The sequence below is a fragment of the Strigops habroptila genome, chromosome 2 (assembly GCF_004027225.2).
Source record: "Strigops habroptila isolate Jane chromosome 2, bStrHab1.2.pri, whole genome shotgun sequence".
Taxonomy (NCBI): Eukaryota; Metazoa; Chordata; class Aves; order Psittaciformes; family Psittacidae; genus Strigops; species Strigops habroptila.
In genome coordinates, this window is record NC_044278.2 from 43,361,219 (window position 1) to 43,381,227 (window position 20,009).

General features: G+C 37.5%; 1 protein-coding gene across 10 annotated transcripts in view; it reads right to left on the reverse strand.

Annotated features, from left to right (window-relative positions):
- Positions 1-20,009, reverse strand: part of CNKSR2 (connector enhancer of kinase suppressor of Ras 2) — a 220,460-nt gene that overhangs the window by 100,610 nt on the left and 99,841 nt on the right. For 9 of the 10 annotated variants that reach the window (XM_030476537.1, XM_030476541.1, XM_030476540.1 and 6 more), the window contains exon 8: positions 15,859-15,927. The exons of the other annotated variant lie outside the window; for it this stretch is intronic. In XM_030476537.1, coding sequence (XP_030332397.1) covers positions 15,859-15,927 — 69 coding nt within the window. The remainder of the gene's footprint in view (positions 1-15,858; positions 15,928-20,009) is intronic. 10 annotated transcript variants of the gene reach the window in all.

Consider the following 20,009-nt stretch of genomic DNA (forward strand, 5'->3'; position numbering starts at 1 on the left):
TACAGTAAACTAATGACAGAAATGTAGTCTAGCCACTACTTGAGTATTAGCGCTAAGTAAAAATTTTCCTACAGCATTTTGAAATATTCTAAAATTAAGAACTTGACTAACATGGAATGCAAGAAGTCTTTATCCATAATTGCAGGACAGAACTTTCTAAAACATTTAGTTTGCATTTTTGAAAAAACTACTTCAAATATGAAAACAGTACAACTCATGACAATCGTTTTCAGTCTAAGTAATACCTAATATTAGGTATCTATCTTGAAATGCTTCAAGATATTAAATCTCTGCACTCTGAAATTTGGCACTTAGAATGGCAATACACAGAATCATACACCCCTTTAAAATCTTGGCTTGCAGACTTAGAAAGTGATTATTTCTGCAAACTTGACAGCTTTTCTGCCCTTTTTTTTTCTCTCTCCCCCTAAACAAACAAGTACGCTTTCTTGATATTTAAAGGATCACAGTTAAAATATTTTCCTGCTTTCACAACTTGTACAAGAACAATGTTCAAAAGAAACTTAACCAATTGAGAAGTGAAATTCTTACGGAGAAAACACCTAAAAAAGTGATAAGTTAACATTATTGTAAAAAGGTTAGTTTGTATCATGTCAATATATTTGAAAAAAATCTTTTTTTTTTTTTTGCCTTTGTTCAGGCAATGTGAACAAAGAGAATGCAGATGTTCCTTATCATTGGTATACTGCAATATGACACAAATATGTATTTGCTTCCTATGTTTAAATAAGTTCTTGCTACTTATCTTTTACCTTACTCCCTATCACACCAAAATTCCCTTTGTTTGCTTATTATCACCAACACTAATACTTACCAACAACTTTGAATTACAGACATGGCTTAAACCTCACCACTCTTCCTCAGCTACTGTGAACCCATCTGTCCCATTTTCACCACAGTAAAGTTGATTATATCCAGGATGTACCCCTACAGTAATGTTATCGTATACAAAGAAACAGGGTTTTGACAACATGCATCTTTATGAAATATTTTCCAGCTTCCACAGAAGACTTCAAGCATGCTGTAATTCTTATTTTCAGTCCAATGTGCTAGGCATATGGCTGTCATACTTTGAATAAAATGAAACACAAATGTAATCAACTTCAGCTCAATTCCCACATCCCAGTGAAGTCTCTATTTTGTTTCAACAGCATCTAACCCAAGTCTCTGTAAGTCCAAGCTTTGTGTCTTAATATTACAATTTTATAAAAAAATACTTTGCTCTTTACAATACTGTTTTCCTACTCGGAGAGACTACCCACCACTGCTTAGAAACAATGTATTCCCTATAGTTCCATAATGTCACCATAGGCATATGCAAGGTTTCATTTGCTGCTCAAAAGAAAAAATTCAAGGGCTACTGTTCATGTAAGCTGTTTCTATACATAAGCTACTGCACACTTTAATTCCCTAATACAACAACTGGAGACAGAGCTCTGGAGAGGAATCTTTCTGCTGAATAAAGCAGCACAGGAAGCCTTGACAAGAACATGATGTGGCCCCAATTACAGAGTTAGGGTGTAAAATTCTTGCCATTTAAGTTGGTAGGACACTGCATACAAGGCCTGTACTTTAAAGCCATCTTTCTTAGAGAAATAGCCAGAGGAATGTAAATAAAACTGGAAAAGGTTTTATGCTAGCAGTTTTAAAATTATTTTAAAGGCATTTTCATAATTTGCAGAGATAAACTATCATGTATTTCAACTACGCCTTACATTGCAATAAAGGGAGATTATCTAGTGTCTTTATGAGAGGGGACTAAAGAAAAAAATCACTTCAAAGTACTAAATCTTATGTATTTAATTTAGAAGCTCATGAATATAAACAATTTAACTTTATTTTTCACAGGAAAATTCTGAGTTTACTATAAATTTCAAAGGAAGTTCATCCTCTGTTTTTCCTTAGTTCCCTGACAGGAGCTTTCCAGCTGGTTCAGACAATCCTTGGTTACTTCTCATGTTTTTAAGAGAAACCACTAAATTGTCTGAAGAGGAAGAAGTCACATAAAAGCCTGTCTACAACAAATTGAAGGAAATTGATGTCCACATAGAAGTCATGCTTTTCAGTTCCCACATAGTTTAGATCCCATCAAAATTCATATTGACACAAACTAAACAGAAGCACTTTTATTTGGGGAGGTCAGGTTGAAAAGAGGAAAAGGCAGTGAGTGTACCTGGAACTGAAAACTGTTTTCCAGACATCCATTTGAGTGATATATCATCTACAGTTTCTTTTAAGTGTGATTTGAATGTATTCTTTCTAATCTCTCCTCAGTATCTTCCCCTTTCTCATTACCACCACAGTTATTAATTCTCAACTTCTAATCATCGAGCTTTTCGGCAGAGATTTCAAAGTCCCTATCATATCTTTTATCCTGCCCATGTACTGCAAAACCAGACAGTAATAAGAAAGTTTCATTACTGGTTTGAAAATTTAATAGATAAGTAAAAGTATTAGCTGACAACTTTCCTTACATTTAAACAACCTGAGACATTAATTTTTAAAACAATGCACTATGCTGACCAAGTACCCATTTTTAAGCAACAAGGAAGTTAGTGTTGCTTGTTTCAAAATAAATTTACATTGTTAAACCAAGTGCCATCAACAAGTGGTAGTCAGGAGAGGTCTCTAGTGGCAGCCTAAACTCAGCACTGGGTTTTGCTGAGCAGTGCCTGAATCACTCCTGGCTGCCAGTTCAGCTCATGGCCAAGTACAGGGAGAGCCGAGGGCAGTGAAGGGCAGCCCACGGGTCGGGCACCATGAACAGGCACAACGCAGCAGGTCCCTGGGTAATACTGGGAGCCAGTGCAGAACTGGGCACCTGAGGGAATGCAGGGCACCTTGTGGAAAGGTGGAGCTGGAAGCAGACAGGCCACAGTGGGTTTTTTGGTGAGGAAAGAGGAGGAGGACTACGGGCTTCATGAGCATCAACGGATGGTGAGCATGCATGCAAAGATAGGGGAGCTAGAGAAAGAGGGAGAGGAGAGTTAGCTAGCACCACGGGGGTGATGAGAAGTTGTGTTGAGCTGTTTCTGCCAAGGAGATTATAGCACCTTTGCTGGCAGACTCTACTGCCAGGGTAAATAAGGGGTAGACAGGGTAGCCAACATCCATGTCACCTAAGCATTGCTACCCCAAGGCCAGATGAACAGCACTTCTGGGGGATGGTGCAAGAAGGGATGTCACCCTCCCAAGGAGGAGAGCAACACCCTGTGCCAGGAGAAGGGAGTCTGCAGGCAGGGTGCCTGCAACATCAGCTTCAGGCCACCTTCAGATTTCTCATCTCATCCCACCACTACATGCCCAGAGGTTGCAGCTAGGCTGGGAAGCCTCACCAGAATGCTCCACTCAGAGCCAGCTAGGTTGCTTCAGCAGGGCCAGACTGGCATGTGGGAGTGCTGTGTAGCTGCAACCAGCTCTGACACATCCTCCTCATCTACCCTGCCTGTGCCCCTCACCTCCCACTGGCTTTTCCACCACCTGGAATATCCCAGCACCCATTACTCCAAACAGCAGAAAGCTTTAGCAGGGGATGCTGTTAGAGGTCTGCTCTGCCAGCCACCACCTGCTGAAAGATACCCCCGAGCAAGAGGAGACATATTTTAAAAGACCACAGTGTCTCTTTGGCTTGCAGCAAGCACATCTGAATGATAATGTTACAACAGCCTGAATGGAACTTTTATTTTGAATTCCTATTCTAAACTGCTAAGAACTTTAACATTTTAAACTATTCAAAAGTTTCTCTTAATGTAATGACCTTTTTTCTCCAGATTAATTTATTTCCCCCTTTATGACAAGCTTGGAAAATTGGTAGTCATCTTCCCTTTTTCTGAAAGTAAGTATGACCATTCATTGAATCTTTTTTTTTCACACAGACACACCCAGGAGACTATTCCCAAATTCCTTTGTTCATTCATGACTTCTGTGAGTACTGCTGTATGTTATGAGCCAGAGAGGAGCTCTGTAAAATATTAACATGCAAGCAGCTCAAATACAATTGGATGGACCTAAACCGAGTATTTTTAGCATGCTACAAGATCCAGTACTAAATAACCTACAGTGTGAAAAATCTAGCACATGTATCCTAAAGAAACCATGGAACAGCTGCATCATTTAAAAGCAGTGTACAAATCTAACACACACTTAAACTACATCATTTAGAGGATGGAATTATAGTCAAACGATAAATAGAACAGAATCCATATTTTTACAGGCATATTCCTGTTCGAAGGGCCACCAGAGTCCCACGAAAGTTAATGGGACCTTTCTGTTTTCATGAAAACCAGTTTTTTTTCCCCAGTTACAGTAATTCTTTCCTGATGTGCAGATTTGTAAAAGGGAAAAGTACAAATATCTTTACACTTTTGAGGGAAAAGTAGTATCTTCCTGCTAAATATAACCTGCAAAGCCATGTGCTATTTTCTAGTTAGGCAAATATGCAAAGTCCACTTTAGCATTTAATTTTAAAAAGTTACTGGAATGCGGAGATAATAAAAATTATTATTCTTTCAATATTGCCTGTTGTAAGTGGCATGCAGCCAGAGCTCTTTAACTTATCAACCATTTCAAGCTTCAAGCTTTTACTAATTTTTCAGCTAAAAAAAAATATTTCTAGGAGGAAAGTGTGTTTATTTTATGAATAAAAATTAGTGTGTAAGAAAAAAACCCACAACACCGCACTTCAAATCACTGTCTATCAAACCTAGCACGTCTTTAAGCAAGTCAGAATCTGACAAGAAACTATCTCGTGTCATGCTGTTAACTTAACAGCTTGATTTCCATGAACATCAGCCAGAAATGAGGATGGTCAGCTGGCAGCCCTATGAAACAATATGTTAGTAGCAAGCATCTCCTTCCCTTCCCCCAGCTGTAGATGCCTAAAAAGGCTAAAAAAGAATTGAAGGCCATAGGTCTTCCACCTCCAGAAAAGATTATTGGGTGAGGAAACCACAGAAGGATGTTTACAACACAGACCTACCACAGAGATGAAAGCTGTATCTGTATGAGGTCGAAGCAGTGTCAGGAGAGTAGCAGATGCCTTTCAGGGATTTATCCAGCTGAAAGTCCATGCTTACACAACAGTTTTCTCCCAAAGAGGAGAGGTTAATAATATTATGATTGCATATGCTGCAATTCTAATGAAGAGTATCTTGGCTACATTATCTACGTAAATGCAATTTTAAGCCAGTGTTAAAGTTAGTTCTGTGCATCCACAGAATGTCATTGATCACACTGCACTGTATCGTTCAAAGTCACAGCAACACAGTGTGTATGTAAAGTACATTGAAGAAAATCACATCTTTTACTTGAGAAAATCCTGATGTTTCACTAAAACTTTTGTTTACTACCATCAAAGTATTAAATAAGTATTTTTCATATTTATTTTTGGCTATGTAAACTAAAGCTCACAATTATGAGACTTTCCCAAGAATAAACTAAGTTAGGACTAAAACTGAAAGCTGAATACAAAAGTTACTGCCTCTCATTAAGCTGCTCTAATCACATTTCTCCAACAAAAAACATACCTGATCCAAAGCATAGCTTCTGACTGATTTTATTACCTTTCTCCTTTTAGGTATTGGTACAGCTAAGTTCCACCATAATTCAACAAACCTGACAAATGTTATTAACATGACTACAGAAGACCTCGCTAATGGAGACAAGCATCTGTTTCATTCATGGGGAACCAAAACTTGAATTATCGAGGGACACAGAATAAGTTCTGCATTGAAACTTGGACATTGTTTAATAACAATGCTTACCTTTCATCTTTCACTGATACAATCAACCTTCACTTCAGAGCTACCTCACTGTTTTGCTTTTGAGTCATTGCTAGCAACAGCCTAGAACAAATAAATGTATTTGTTGGGAACAGCAAAGACTCCAACTTTACGGGTTTGATTATATGCTATTTTACAGATGTAAGGTCAGTGACTAGGTACAATTTTTGAGGAAAAAGGGTCTCATTTCCCTATTTCCACGTATGGCTCTAAAACCAGGGTTGATTTCAGTTTGCTCAGTTTTGAGGTACCTCTGAAATTTGAAGCCAGTACTTGGGTACTTGCTCTTCCCTGCGGTGACTCACTGCCTCCAGCATGATGACTGTAAGGCATCTCTCTCTTCAACCAAGAGTGCAGACAACTTGAGGAGACAGGTACCAGAGGAGTTTTATCCAGCCTTCCATTCACTTGCAGAATGTGGATCTCAGTATTATTTAGCCTCAGAGGGACTAAACTCAGTCTTTCTAATCCTGGAGCGGTGTCTCAAGCACCAAGATGTGCACAATTTCAGGTTAAAGGCCTTGCCTGAAGGCAAAGCACTGTGCTGACAGGAATACATGAGTATGAAGCCCAGTCATACAACAGGTAAGAAACTATCATGTCCCTGCACTGGAAGCAGGGAAATGAGGGTTCTGATCTCAATTCCCAGTCACTGCTTTTTTGTGTAATATAAATGCAATACAAACTATACACATAATGCAGGGAACAGGGTCTGAAAGCCATGTTGTGATGATCAGGCCCTACCCCTTCTTCGGCAAGGGCACAGACGTTAAACTATTATGAATACAGGTCCTGCCACCTCACTTGGCCTCGTTTTCAGGACCTTCCATGGAATAAATATATGGAGAGCCTAGGCACCTACATTCATTTCAGCAGGGTTCCTGGTGAGGGACAGACCTCCACTGCCCGAGAAGAGATATTTCAGCATCTCTGGGTGGCCACAGGCAAGTGCTAAAGAAACTTAACTGCTGATAAAATGTCTAAGGAGGCACTAAGAGTTGGTGGTACAAGCTGAAGGCTCAGGCAGGATTTAGACAGATTGGATCACACTCCAGTTTCTCACAGATTGAGCTGCAGTATGGATACAGGTGGCCTCATCCTTCCTCAGCGGACGTGAATAGCCAACTTCTCCATGTTTCGCACAGCATAAGGAACATGTTCCTCAGGAGTGACCCTGCAGTATTAATCCACCACAACCACTTTTGCCTTAGAGTAACACATTTGTGCTGCTGTGTGCTTCATCTCACAATGGAAATTTGAGGCATGTGTGTGTGTATTGCATATCCTCACATTTAAATTTCCAAAATGGTTGTCCTGGAATTAAAATAGATACAAACATACACATATATATAAATAATTTTGCTTCAGATTAAATTTACATTATCACAACTTAATAATTTAGAACAACTCCAGAGACTCAATAATTTCAAGTTTTTATCCCTGCATTTCAATGTATAAATAAACTAGCTGAGATCCCCAGTAGCCCTACAGCTAAACAGTGCTGCTACCCTTCAAGCAGATGTTTCCTGAGACTGAATTCATATAGTGAAAATAAATTAACATGTCTTTACAAAGAAATTGTAAAAAAATATTTAAAAATCACTAATGACCAAGCAAACGGGGGAGGAGTGGGGAGAGTGGAGGGAAACAAACCCAAACCAAAAAGCCTTTAATTGAGCTGAATTACGTGGCATCACTTAGCTAAAAGAAAGACATAGATAGGGAGTTGAAAGAAATCGTCATAATAAAGCAGTAATTTATTTAGCCGTAAGAGTTCTTTTCTTTTTTGTTCTATTTTACGGCTGTTAAAATAATCAGCCATAGACTATATACAACATTCAAGCCACTAAGGTGTTCTAAGCCACTACTGAGTTTGGGGTTTTTTTTATAAAAATTTACATATTCAGACTACATGTACTCAAATCAGGCATAGAATTTCCCTGCTTCAGTTTTTCTTCCATTGTGACACAGCACTAACTTGCTTTTCTTACTGTTTTGATCTACTTTTACAACAACTATTACTGTCTTACACTTCCTTACAATTAACTCCTAACGTCATCAGAATAAGATAATGAAATACGTAACACAGTACCAGGCTGGAACCTGAAGATCAGCTGTTTAACTTACACAGCTGCTACCTGCACAAAGCACAGAGGTATTCAAAACTATTGAATTCTAATTTGTATGTGATCCAGGCTGTGCACAACTGTAGAATCACCAATTAATTTGCACAACTTTGAAGACATCTCTCCTTACCTTTATCTCCTTCTCTATAGTGTACTTCAATTTTCAGCAATCTCAGTTAAAAGGAAGATTATTAGCAGCGAATGATACCTGCCTTCCTTTCTAAATACATGTACCTGAACTTCAAATAACAGTAAGCCTTTTAACCTGTTCCTATTAGACAAAAAGACTAATATAATCTGTATTCTGCTCTATAGGCATCAACATTGTTAACAATAGAAGAATTCGGTTCTACTTACTATCTTCTATCTGGGCATCAAACATATGCTCAAATCATGTATCTCACATATGAGAGACTAAGAAATTTTGAAAGAATAATTTTAACTGCAAAATTCACTATCAAAAACACACTGTTAAGACTGTAACTTAAACTGCCTGCAAATACAAATAGTAGTCAACAGCCACTACTATAAGAGCATGAAAATAATTTTTATCAGAAACATATGCAAAAAGTTTTTGGCAGCATATTGTCTTTCAATATTTCCGTTGGAAATATTAATCCCATTTACAGCACCTCTTAAAGACTTCCCCCCCCCCCCCCATGGAAACATTACCATATAGGGAAAAAAAGGCAAAACATAAAACAACTGTACGAAATAAATAAATGAAAATCCACGATCTCCCAGTATGTTCTGTGCAGAAAGATAAACTTAACAATTAGATCACAAGAATACTCCACAGAATGCTACAGCAGTTTTTAGCAGATACACCCTCAAGAGTATGGTCATAAGTACAGCTTTCATAAAAATACTTGATTTGGCTACAGACTCAGTAACTTAGCGATAACCAGCGCTGAAACTATGAAGGCCCACCAATGACATCCACAGAAAAAGTCCACTGGTACTGCAGTGGAACTCTTACCACAATTACACTGCTTCTAAAAGTGATATTGGTGCCTTCAAAGTCAGCCTAGGTGTGTGTTCCCAAACTGTAGTCAGTGCTGTACAGACCAGTCTATGTCATTAATTACAAAAGAACTTTTTCCCCCAAAAGAAAAATAATGAAAGAACTTGATAGTCTTCTGTGTTGCATATGTTCATCTCATCACATGACTAAAACACCAGGGCTCGATAATAGAGTTGTTCATTCTGGAGCACAGCCAGGACAGAAAAAAAAAATAATTCTATGCTTTTGAGTGACTTATGGGACATAGCAAATGGCAACAGGTGACCAAGACCAATATCAGTTGGCAGGGAGTACTTCTAGAAATACAGCGTATGGCCACTGAACCCGCATCACAGTTATTTGGGAGGATGGGCATCTCCTGTTGCACCAGTTTCTTCTATTACTTACTGAAAGAACTACTATAGTAATCTGAACCTCTCAGTGCTTGACTGTTACACAGCTCCATCAATAGCATAATAATTCCACAAATGAGGCTTAACATGCCCAGCTGTGCTGGTTTGAGCTGGGATACAGTTAATTTTCCTCACAGTAGCTGGTATAGGGCTGTGTTTTGGATTTGTGCTGGAAACAGCATTGGTAACTCAGGGATGTTCTCGTTATTGCAAAGTAGTGCTTACACAAAGCCAAGGCCTTTTCTGTTCCTCACACCACCCCACCAGCAAGCAGACTGGGGGTGCGCAAGGAGCTTGGAGGGGACACAGCCGGGACAGCTGACCTAAGTGACCCATGGATATCCCACATCATACGGTGTCATGCTCAGCATATAAAACTGGAGGAAGAAAAAGGAGAAGGGGGATGTTCAGACTGATAGTGTTTCTCTTCCCAAGTAACCATTACTCATGATGGAGCCCTGATGGATGAACACCTGCCTGCTGATGGGATGTGCTGAATGAATTCATTGGTTTGATTTGCTTGGTGAGCGGCTTTTGCTTTACTTATTAATCTCAACCCAAAAGTTTTCTCACTTTTACCCTTCCAATTCTCTTTCCCATCACACCAGGGAGTAGGGGAGAATGGGCAAGCAGCTAGCTGGTGCTTAGTTGCCAGCTGGGGTTAAACCACAACACCAGCATGTATTCTTCAAGTACTGTAGTGTACCATAACTGCAGCAGAGAGTCGAGGTCAGGTCCTCTGGAGCACAGATCAAAGAGCACACTGAAAGTGGGATGTCAGTGCCCAGGTCACAGGAACAAGCCTGCCACTCACGAAGCCTGAAGTAGTAAGGAGCAGTTTCCACAACCATTTATAACTTATGAGTGATGCTGTCAGTGTTCCCTTTCTATTTTGGGGCATAGTCAACCAGGTTTAAGCTTTCAGCTAAGCCAAGCAGGTTGACTTTAAATTCAGGTAGAAGCACTCGCATAGTTAAGCTCTGTTATCATCCAGGAGACAGGTAGCTGTTGAAAGGCAGCACAGCACGGCCTTTTGCTGCAACTGAACTAATTCCACTGGCTGGTGACATAGGTGTGTAGTTAAGCGTGAAAAGTTCATGAGGAATGAACAAAGGGAAATTATTTAAAGTTTGGCAGAAACATGAAGCAGCATGGGCTGGCCAAGCTTATGCTGCTCTAACACAGATGCAACAATGACTTGTTTGTTAGCTGATGTGTAATGCCACAGTTAGAAGTACAAGTGGATGCCCACGCTGACACAGCACACTACTTATATAAAAATGAGCCTGTGCTCATCAAAGTGGTGTGTGTTTCACACATCAACTCCAAACAAGCCCCAGGGATCAATGGAAAACAGATTCCATGGACAAGAGCATTCAGTATTTGTTACCATGGGGAAACAAAAGATCACCTTCCCTCACACATTTCATTTCTGCAATATTACAGTTCCCTGACACATGGGATATAAAATAACATATTTCTGTGTGTATTTGCACATCTATGTAGAAAACAGATCATAAGCAACGCCATATCATCTCAACACAAATTCCATGTTAAAGGCAATTGCAAATTCACTAAAAGATTTTTCCTTTTGAGAGGATCATGACAATTTAGTTCCTTTATCAGTATTACACAATACTTTTGAAAACTGTAAAGAAAGAATAAAGAATTAAACTGAAATTTTGAGAGGACATTTGGAGGACAGACTACACTTGTCAAAATCAAAGCATGGTCCCCATATCCTGAAAAACCACAGAGGGTTCAAGACAGAGCCCTGCAGAGAACTAGGTTACTTCCATTAACATCTCTGAATACCCCTAAAAAGCTTTCAGATGTAAATCCTACCTACCTTTAAAATTAAATATTAATGTTAACATTTATCAAGCTATTATAAACAGAGGAAACTCAAGGATTTGGAAAGGATTAAAATTATGACTTGCTATTACTCTAGAGCTATTACTCTCTCTCCTCTTCCATAAAAGCACATGCGTAACAGCAACAGAAGGAAGCTGAGCACGAGGCACATTTCTTTTGAACGTTTATGATCTTGCTGCACTGCTCTGCTGCTCAAGCCAAGCATCATAAGTGAATAAACACATTATTTTAAATGAAAGATGCTGTTAGTGAAAGTTTTGTTGTACAAGCATCTGATGTGAAAATCTTGGACTCACAATGCTGTCCTCCCCATTATACTCTTCCAGCCCACTTTCCTACTGAGTCTCTTTAGAAATATCATTTCCTTCAAAGCCAAGTTAATAAGGCCTTCAATTAAATCTATATTCAAATAAAACTAGCTTGGATCTGAAGGAGATCCTGCTGAACAGTGCAGAAAAACTGAATAAACAGAAATATTTGCAATATCATTTTTCTACTTCTAGGTATTTTGTTTTGGTTTTCCCAAAATAAGAAGATATCTACTGCAAACTCCATTTTGGATGCATATACTCGAGAGATGCATATGCACCCCAACTTCAGCATTTCCTATCAGCTGGAATTTCCCAGCTCCCCACAAATGCTGAGAGGTTCTGTGGAAGTTGAACTCTTCTCACTAATTGTGTGGTGAATCTTAAAAACCTGTTCCTTACTTTTCTAAGCAAAGATTACGTTAGTGTAAGGATCTAGAAATGTATCATACCCTCCTTAAGTGTTTACCTTTACAGAAAAGCAAGGTATGATCTTGTAAATGTATCCATCATGTTTCACAGGAATTTTAGCAAAATATCCTCAAAGTTTTTGTACTGTAAATACAAAAAGAATTCCAGCAACTCAATTCTGTGGACTCGGCTTGGCCCACAAGAGCCCACAGGAGTTTCCACATCAAGAGACGTCATATAAAACCTAGGTGTTATATACACACTACATGATTCAAAAAAATTCAATTTCAGTGGTAACTTACAGGTCTTAAAAACATTGAACATACCTTCTTCTCCATGAAACAGATTGATAACTGACCATATTCGCCTATTTTGCTAAATGAAACATTTTTTTTTTCCATTATCTATATGATGAGTTCTGATGAGTTCTAGCAAACAAACACAAATTTGGGGAATCCACGTGTCTATCGGATGTCATAGCATACTTGTACTAAACCTGTCAATCATATCACACTTGTTTTAGAAGCAAATGTGATCTGCCAAAAATGCCTCCAAAATGAAACTATGCACACGAGATTACACAGAGTAGCCTGTTATTAAAAAATCTTACACCATCCTTAGTCTATACCTTCCTCTTTTCTGCTTGGAGTACTTCCTCTACTGCTTTATCACTGACACAACCAGAAAGTGTACTATGAACAGTAAAAATTCATGTAAGCAATAATACTGTTTCCTGCCCTTTCAGTTGGTTAAAAGGAGGACTATCTTGAGGCAAAACACACTCTTGACATATAGGCAGAAACATGAGTACTGCAGTACAGTGCAAATTCTGAATCATCTGGATGACTTGGGTTTTTGTTTACATTGGAAATATTTTAAACTGACAGGCTTTTAGAGAAGATTAAGGATGGAATTTACAGGGAACTTTAAGAGAAGACAGTGCCTAAATCTTTTGAATTTCCGTGGGGGAGTCGTGCCTCTTAGATACAGAGTTATTAAAAAACAACTGTATTCTATAAGGCAAAACTGACGCAGAAGATTGATATAGCTATCTAACCTCAATAAACCATAATTTAAAGGACAATTTTCTGAACACTAACTTTTCACTGACTTTAGGCTTAATCGTATTTCTTTTAATTTAAAAAATTCAGAAGATATTTACATTCCAGACATCCTGCCAGCAACAAGTGGAATACATCCTGTTACGCATGTTTTCTATCAACATAGCAAAAGATCAGGGTAATCACTTGAAATCCTTTGATTTCACTGCCAAACGACATACTGTGAAGATTAAGCATCACTACAAGCAAACAGAGGATGTCAATGGAGAATTTAAAATTTTTTGACACACAGTATTAGGACATGTATAACAAAAATCACTGTAAGTCACTTAACTATTCTCCTACTTTGTCATGCTGCTTGTTTGAAAGACTGAGCTTTCTGAAAAAAAAACCTGAACCACAAAACCCCAAAAAAACTCCCAACCAAACAATCCCAGTCATTTCTTACTTATTAAAAAGTAATTCTTTTAAACCATGTTAGCTAACAAGTTTGGATTTTTTAAATATTTGTGTGGAATGGAACTTCTCCTCCCCATAGAGTCATTCTTTGAAATATAAAGTGCTGAAAGCCAGGTATTAACTTCACTTTGGCAAATAGAATACACTGGAATAACTGAAGAAAACACAGTACGAAAATTTTAACTCTAAAATTTAAATTTAGTTAGATTTTTTTTTTAGATTTTGATTCTCCAATTACAAGACATCACCTAAATAACAGTAACATGTGAACAATACTTTCCTCCAGCTATAGATCTTTAAAAAATTTCATCATAGTTGTTTCTATAGTCAATACAAGTGACAATCTCTGATAAGTTACAGGGAGCAAGTTGAAAATCAGACACTGTGTATGAAGTCTGAAAAAAATCAATAAAGAGAAAGACAAAATGTAGTATCTTCAGAACTATTTATCTCCAAAGTAAGAATCACTGTAAGGAATAATACCTCTTCTCCCCAGAAAAAGAGATTACTAGAACTAGACAGTAAATTCCTTATGACAGGGGCCAGAGTATAAAAGGACTGACTTAGACTTTTGTCTATTTTAAAAATATGTCGATTAAAAAAACCACGTCTACATCAAAAATATTTTTAAAAACCCTGCAATATCCATAGAAAAGGTCAAACATTTGGGCTTTATAAATTGGAAAGTGAATGAAGTGCACCTTTGTAAAGGTAACATGGGAGGTGCTATCACAATTCTAAGAGAATGCTTGCTGACTTTCACTGTGGAAAAGCAACATGAAAATACAAGGAAGTTACTTGCATAAAATAGCAATGATGCCAATTATTTTAATTATATTGTTGATGCAACAAAGCAAGAGCATACGTAAACGTGTGATTTAGTCTATTACTATATGTATCCTCCACACCAAATTAAATTGTCTTAGCTCCCTATGGTCCTTTCTCCTAGAATTACAAGCAACTCTTTCTTCAGTACATCTCAAAATACCTGTCTTCACTGACACAAAGGCCAAAACCTACATTCAAAATTCCATCCAACTAGGTAAGAAAGCTCATTTTAAGCTTGTCAAAATGTTTTTATGATTAGTGTTAGTATTAAGAACCTGATTTTTCCACCACACAAATGCAGTGTAGATATTCCAAAACCTCTAGGAAAAATACCTAGTTGATTGGAAATTTTCAAGTTGACAGGACAACTTTCTTCTATAGCACCATCAGAATTTGTTAGAAAAACGGAATGCTTGCTGATGTGCTTCTTCAGATGTGTACATATTTTGATAGTCAAAAGAATAATGATCCAAAATGTTTTTCCCTATTAAATTGATATTGTAAGCTTTCTTAGTGCTGAAAAACCAAGAAATTATCATCAACTACACATGTAAGTAATCATGGGATACAATAATTATGAAGAATCTGTAAGGCCAAACTATTAAAATTCACCCTGATCTACTTAGATTTATTAGATTACAGTGCATATCTCAAAAGATAGCTTCTCATCAGTTAAGTTCCACATATGTACAGTATATTTTATATCAAAATTAGCTGGAGGGGATACTGAAATATTACACTAATTCACGCAGAGGACCTGATGTAATGTACAATAGCCTAAAGCTAGAAGTGGAACCCTATGGGGAATGGCAAACAGGCTTTTAACAAATGACTGCTGTATTAATAATGGCAATCTAGGATACTTTTTTGTCAGTTAAATTATTTGCAAGGACACGTGTAATTTATATCATATATCGACTTTCGCTACTCTTAAGAAAACTTATACTTTGGAAAAAGAATAGTTGTTTTCTACACTGACATTCTGCTCTTTTCCGTTACCAAGCCTTACCTTAGAAAAGGTCATTTTATTTTAACAGTTCACCAATCTTAAATAAATCAGCAGGAACTAACATGCATTTGTTCAAGAGTAATTTGCATGGCATTAGTTTTCTTGCCTATCATATGTGAAAGATTTGTTTCATCTTAACTTTCCAAGTTTAAAAATCTGGTTTTAAATTACGCTAACCACCCTAGATACACTATGGGAATTTTACATGCTTTTGTTCTCAAAAACCATGTTCTACCCATTCCAGCAGGTCTGCAGCTCCCTGCATCCCTTCTTTTCAAACCTTATATTACACTAAACCCAACTATTTATTAATAGAGCATGGGTAAGCAGGAAACACCTAACATATCTTCCAAGCCACAGCTATTTAGCCTAACTTGGTAGCTTCAGTGATACTCAGAGGATCAGGGCTGAACTTAAGAACTATGTGGTTTCAGAAGAGAAAAGGAAAATTTTAATAATAGAATTAATAATAAAAACACATTCTTCTACATATTTCTTCTCTACACATGCTGATGTGCCATGACACCTCTATCTCCAATTGACACAGAACATATTTATACATACCACAGTTTGGTGGTTAACTTGAATCACTTCATCCCCAGCATGGATTTTCTTGCACCGATCTGCAGGTGACTGAATTTAAAATAAAAGAGATGATCAAGAATACAGTTCTTACTGGTTATCATCTCTCTTTCAGCAGTATGATTTCTAAGCTATGTAAATCAGGTTAGATTGATAATGACATTTTACTGTGAAATAAAGAGTTAAATAAATATTTAATAAATCAATTCATTGTTATTGGAGAAAAATAATCTGTACTATTGTACACAATACAATCAAATATTAAGAAAGGTATGAATATTTTTTTATTAAAGGATAACTGAGTCCTAAGGATTTCTTTTTAACTTCATTCTGCCAAAAGAGTGCTTTAATCTGCCTAACATCTCTTAAAGCCTTGAAAGCCAACCTTTGGCTGAATATCAAACCTAGCAAGACTAATATGCCATTCCTCATAAACCAATTTCACAACATTGCCTTTTTATTTTACAGTGTTTCAATACGTTGCAGAGAACTTCAGTAAATGAATGTTCTTCAAAGAGTACACAAGGACAGAGGATTAGGTTAGGTACCAGCTAGGAAGATCATGTAAGTTACATGGTAACTTAGTTCTGGATCATTATTAGGGTGGAAGAAATGCAAGCAGCATAAAAATCCTACAAAGATCACACTTTCAAAAACCAAAGTAGTTTCATTCTTTGCTTTTGCCTCAAAAAACCCCACTCAATGACAACACAATGCAAACATAAAAACCCACAACAAAAGACTCCGACCCTCCTCCATAAACTAACATTCCCACAAAACTTTCCCTTCTTCTGTCTTCTATATTTACAGTAGACCAACTGTTTTCTGAGGGAAATACTCCTATGTTCAGAGGAAAATAAGATCTTTAAGCTTTTCATAGAGTGACAACGCTTTGATTTTTCTCTTAGTACTGTGACTGCCAGTCTACGAAGGCACTTAATCAACTTAAAGGTAGAAGGTGAGACTGGCAATTTGAAAGAAAACAACCCAAGTTGCTCAGAAGTAGGTTTCTGAAAAGCTCCCATGAATTTTACAGAAATGAATGAAATTAAATTCATTTTCAGATGAAATAACAGGTTGTCTAGAGAATATGCTCTAGGCCTGAAATTAAGACTCTTTGTAGTAGCCTATGTACTACATCCTAATTCAAAATATGTCCCATAGCTTCACCACAACTTTCTAGTACAACTGCATGTAATTCATGGTCTAAGACAAAGACAGTGTTTAAATGTAAGATATCCAAAAGAAACACATGAGGCTGAAAGAAGGGTCACTGATGACTCAGTCCCAGGAGACATTGCTCCAAACATCCTAAACCAAGCTGGGCTGGTGAAAGCATAATTTTACTTGCATAAAGAACAGCAGCCTTGACTTTTTGGCACTATCTCAGCATTAAGGGTGTTGGCTGAGTGACTTGGAGAAAAATTTTAACACTGGTGATTATGTTGTAATGATGTCTTTTGCCTGCCATTTCACTACTCATACTTACTCATTCATACCTCTAACAATCTTTATAATCCTCCTATGTAATACTGCTATTTTAGCCCAGATGTAGTTACACCTAAGACTTTCAAAATGTAAGTGCAAGTGAATCTTGTATAATTACCCTTGAACTCTGCAATATAAACTTTCTCTTGTATTAACTTCGGCACTTGTGGCTTAAATCTTGACAAAACAGGTATTTTGTGTAGCAGTGTGACAAGCCAGTAAAATATGGTCTGAGAATCTTCAAATTGGAAAAGTCTATTTAAAGAAAACCCTCATTGCAATTACGCCTTGAACACACTGCAAGGTGAGGTAAAAATAATTTATAAAGGAGTCTCAAGGCTATGGTCTTATGAAAAGGTTACAACTCTTGTTCCTTATTCTTTTTCCTCCCAAGTAATATACAGAGACCTTGCCATAAAGGAATAGTATCTTTTATAATCACTATTTAAGGAAAACAGAGGAGAATTGATAAGCTCTTTTTTTCACAGCTGTATCTTTAGCTTGTAATTCAGTTCAACAGGGAGTTGAACAACAGATGGAAGTACCTGTTGCTGAGGATCACACATACAAGCTATTCAGAATCTGCTTAGGATTTATTCTTCAGAATAGATTTAGTTTTGTCCTGTAGGCTAAATGTTGTCTTTGTCCTATTCCCCCTGTATACCCAGAGTCTGAAAGACCAGTTTAGATCCCCTGAAGTACATTTGCTGCATGCCCAGAATGGAGATATTGGTGTTATTTTTCTGAAAGGCCTCTCTTCCCTGAGATCTAAGGGGCACCCTGCAAACTCAAACAGTGTGCAGTAAGTGGGGATGCTGGAAGCATCTCCTTCAAAGTTACGCTCCTGCTGGAGATGCACTGCATGCTATTACTTTGGAAAGTACTCTTTTCTATTGGAAAAGCGAATTACAAAATGACCTTATTTGAGGAATACATTTGCTTTGTGATTTAAAAGAACCTCTCCAATGTGGTCTAAAAGGGCTACTTAAGAAGAAAGCTGTAATCTTTTGCTGGACCAATATACCCTTTGGATTTTTTATTTCTAAACAGAAGAGAGAAGACATGAACCAGAAAGCTCGGCTTGCTCTAATGCTACAGGACCGCCAGAGAGAAGCTCTTATGGGGCAGTGACCTGTGAGGAACCCTGCTCTCTTACAATTCAAGTTTCAAAGCTGCTTTGGACTGCAGGGCTGATGTGGTGGGAGAGATGACTCCTAATGCTGAACAGCAAGATTCAAATTAATGGGCTTTGTAGCTGGACAAAAACACCTCTCAAACAGCAAACAGAAAAAGCAGAACTATGGTTTCAAAAACTACTCTGTTACACTCTGTTACATCAATGTGGCTAGCACTGCTGTGCTACTGTCTTTATTAAAAAGACGAGTGCTTCTCTGTGATTTTTGCAGGAAAGTGTCAGACAAAAAGTCTGCCAATATCTCACTTGGAGGATCAGAACTGGAAAGAAAAAGGCCATAAAATTATCTTCAAAGGAAAGAGAATTTGAATTCTTACTGTTTCCTACAAGTTAAATTGTATCACAAATAGTCAAAATGTCAACATCAACAGGTCAGATTATATCTGCACCATCATGACCTTGCTCTGGCCATGCTGCTTAGACGTTTATTCTCCCATCTATCCGAATCATAATTTTTTTTTGTTCTTTAAGTAAGCATCTAGCAGCTGTGTGCTTAAAAGCAGGAGACACCTTACTTTCTCTAAAGTGTTGCTCATTTTCACAAATCCTTTAGCATACAACAGCTTTTTCCCTAGATAGCAGACCACAGTTTCTCAGTCTGCTGTGAGCACCTCCAGGGTGTTAGAGTAAAAGAGTCAGTAACAACAGCATAAAAGTCATCATGACTGAAGCTTCCTCATGTGGCTTTAAATTATATTCATGAATCACAAAAGATAAAGAGTTTTGAGGGAATGCATAAAGATTTTATTTTTATCTTTGCCACTGGGAAACTAAATCCAATATTAGTAAGTCATGGAGAGAGATGGTTCTTGTTTTAATCTGAGAGAAATTCAACTGTAAAACCCATCCTCTTTCTTTCTTATATTTTCTAGATTAAGCTCAAGTATGGCTTTGTTGGTTTTGTTTAGTTTTACTGATTTCACTGATTATGTCTGTAGCTGTAGGTCTGGCTCCCTGGATTTTTTATTTCAAGGTTGAAATTCCTTATGTTTTCCTTATTCTGAGACAGGTGGTATTCACACAAGTTTTACAATAGATACTATCTATTGGATATAACCCATGGATATCCTGCCCACAGCAGAAGAAAACAGAAAGAAGAAAGGCTATCAGATGGCAGCTCCTATGAAGGGATGAAAACAATATTCCTATTTTATTTGAGATGTTAACAGAACTTCACTGCAGATGAGATGTAGCAGCTGTAAATACCATGTAGGCAGTTTGCACTTTCCACAGTACAGCACAGTAGCAGAATAAAACAAACATTTCTGACAGCTTCATTTTCAGAAAATGCCATCAAAATCTTTGAAAGGAATTGCCTAAATCATTATGGAACAGTTCAGCGTTGTTTAGTTCTTGTTCCATGTTCATTGAAGATTATGGCTAGAATGCTTTCCCCATAAAACGATCAGTTTGCTCACTTCCTAGCATGTAGCCAGATCTCTAAATATGG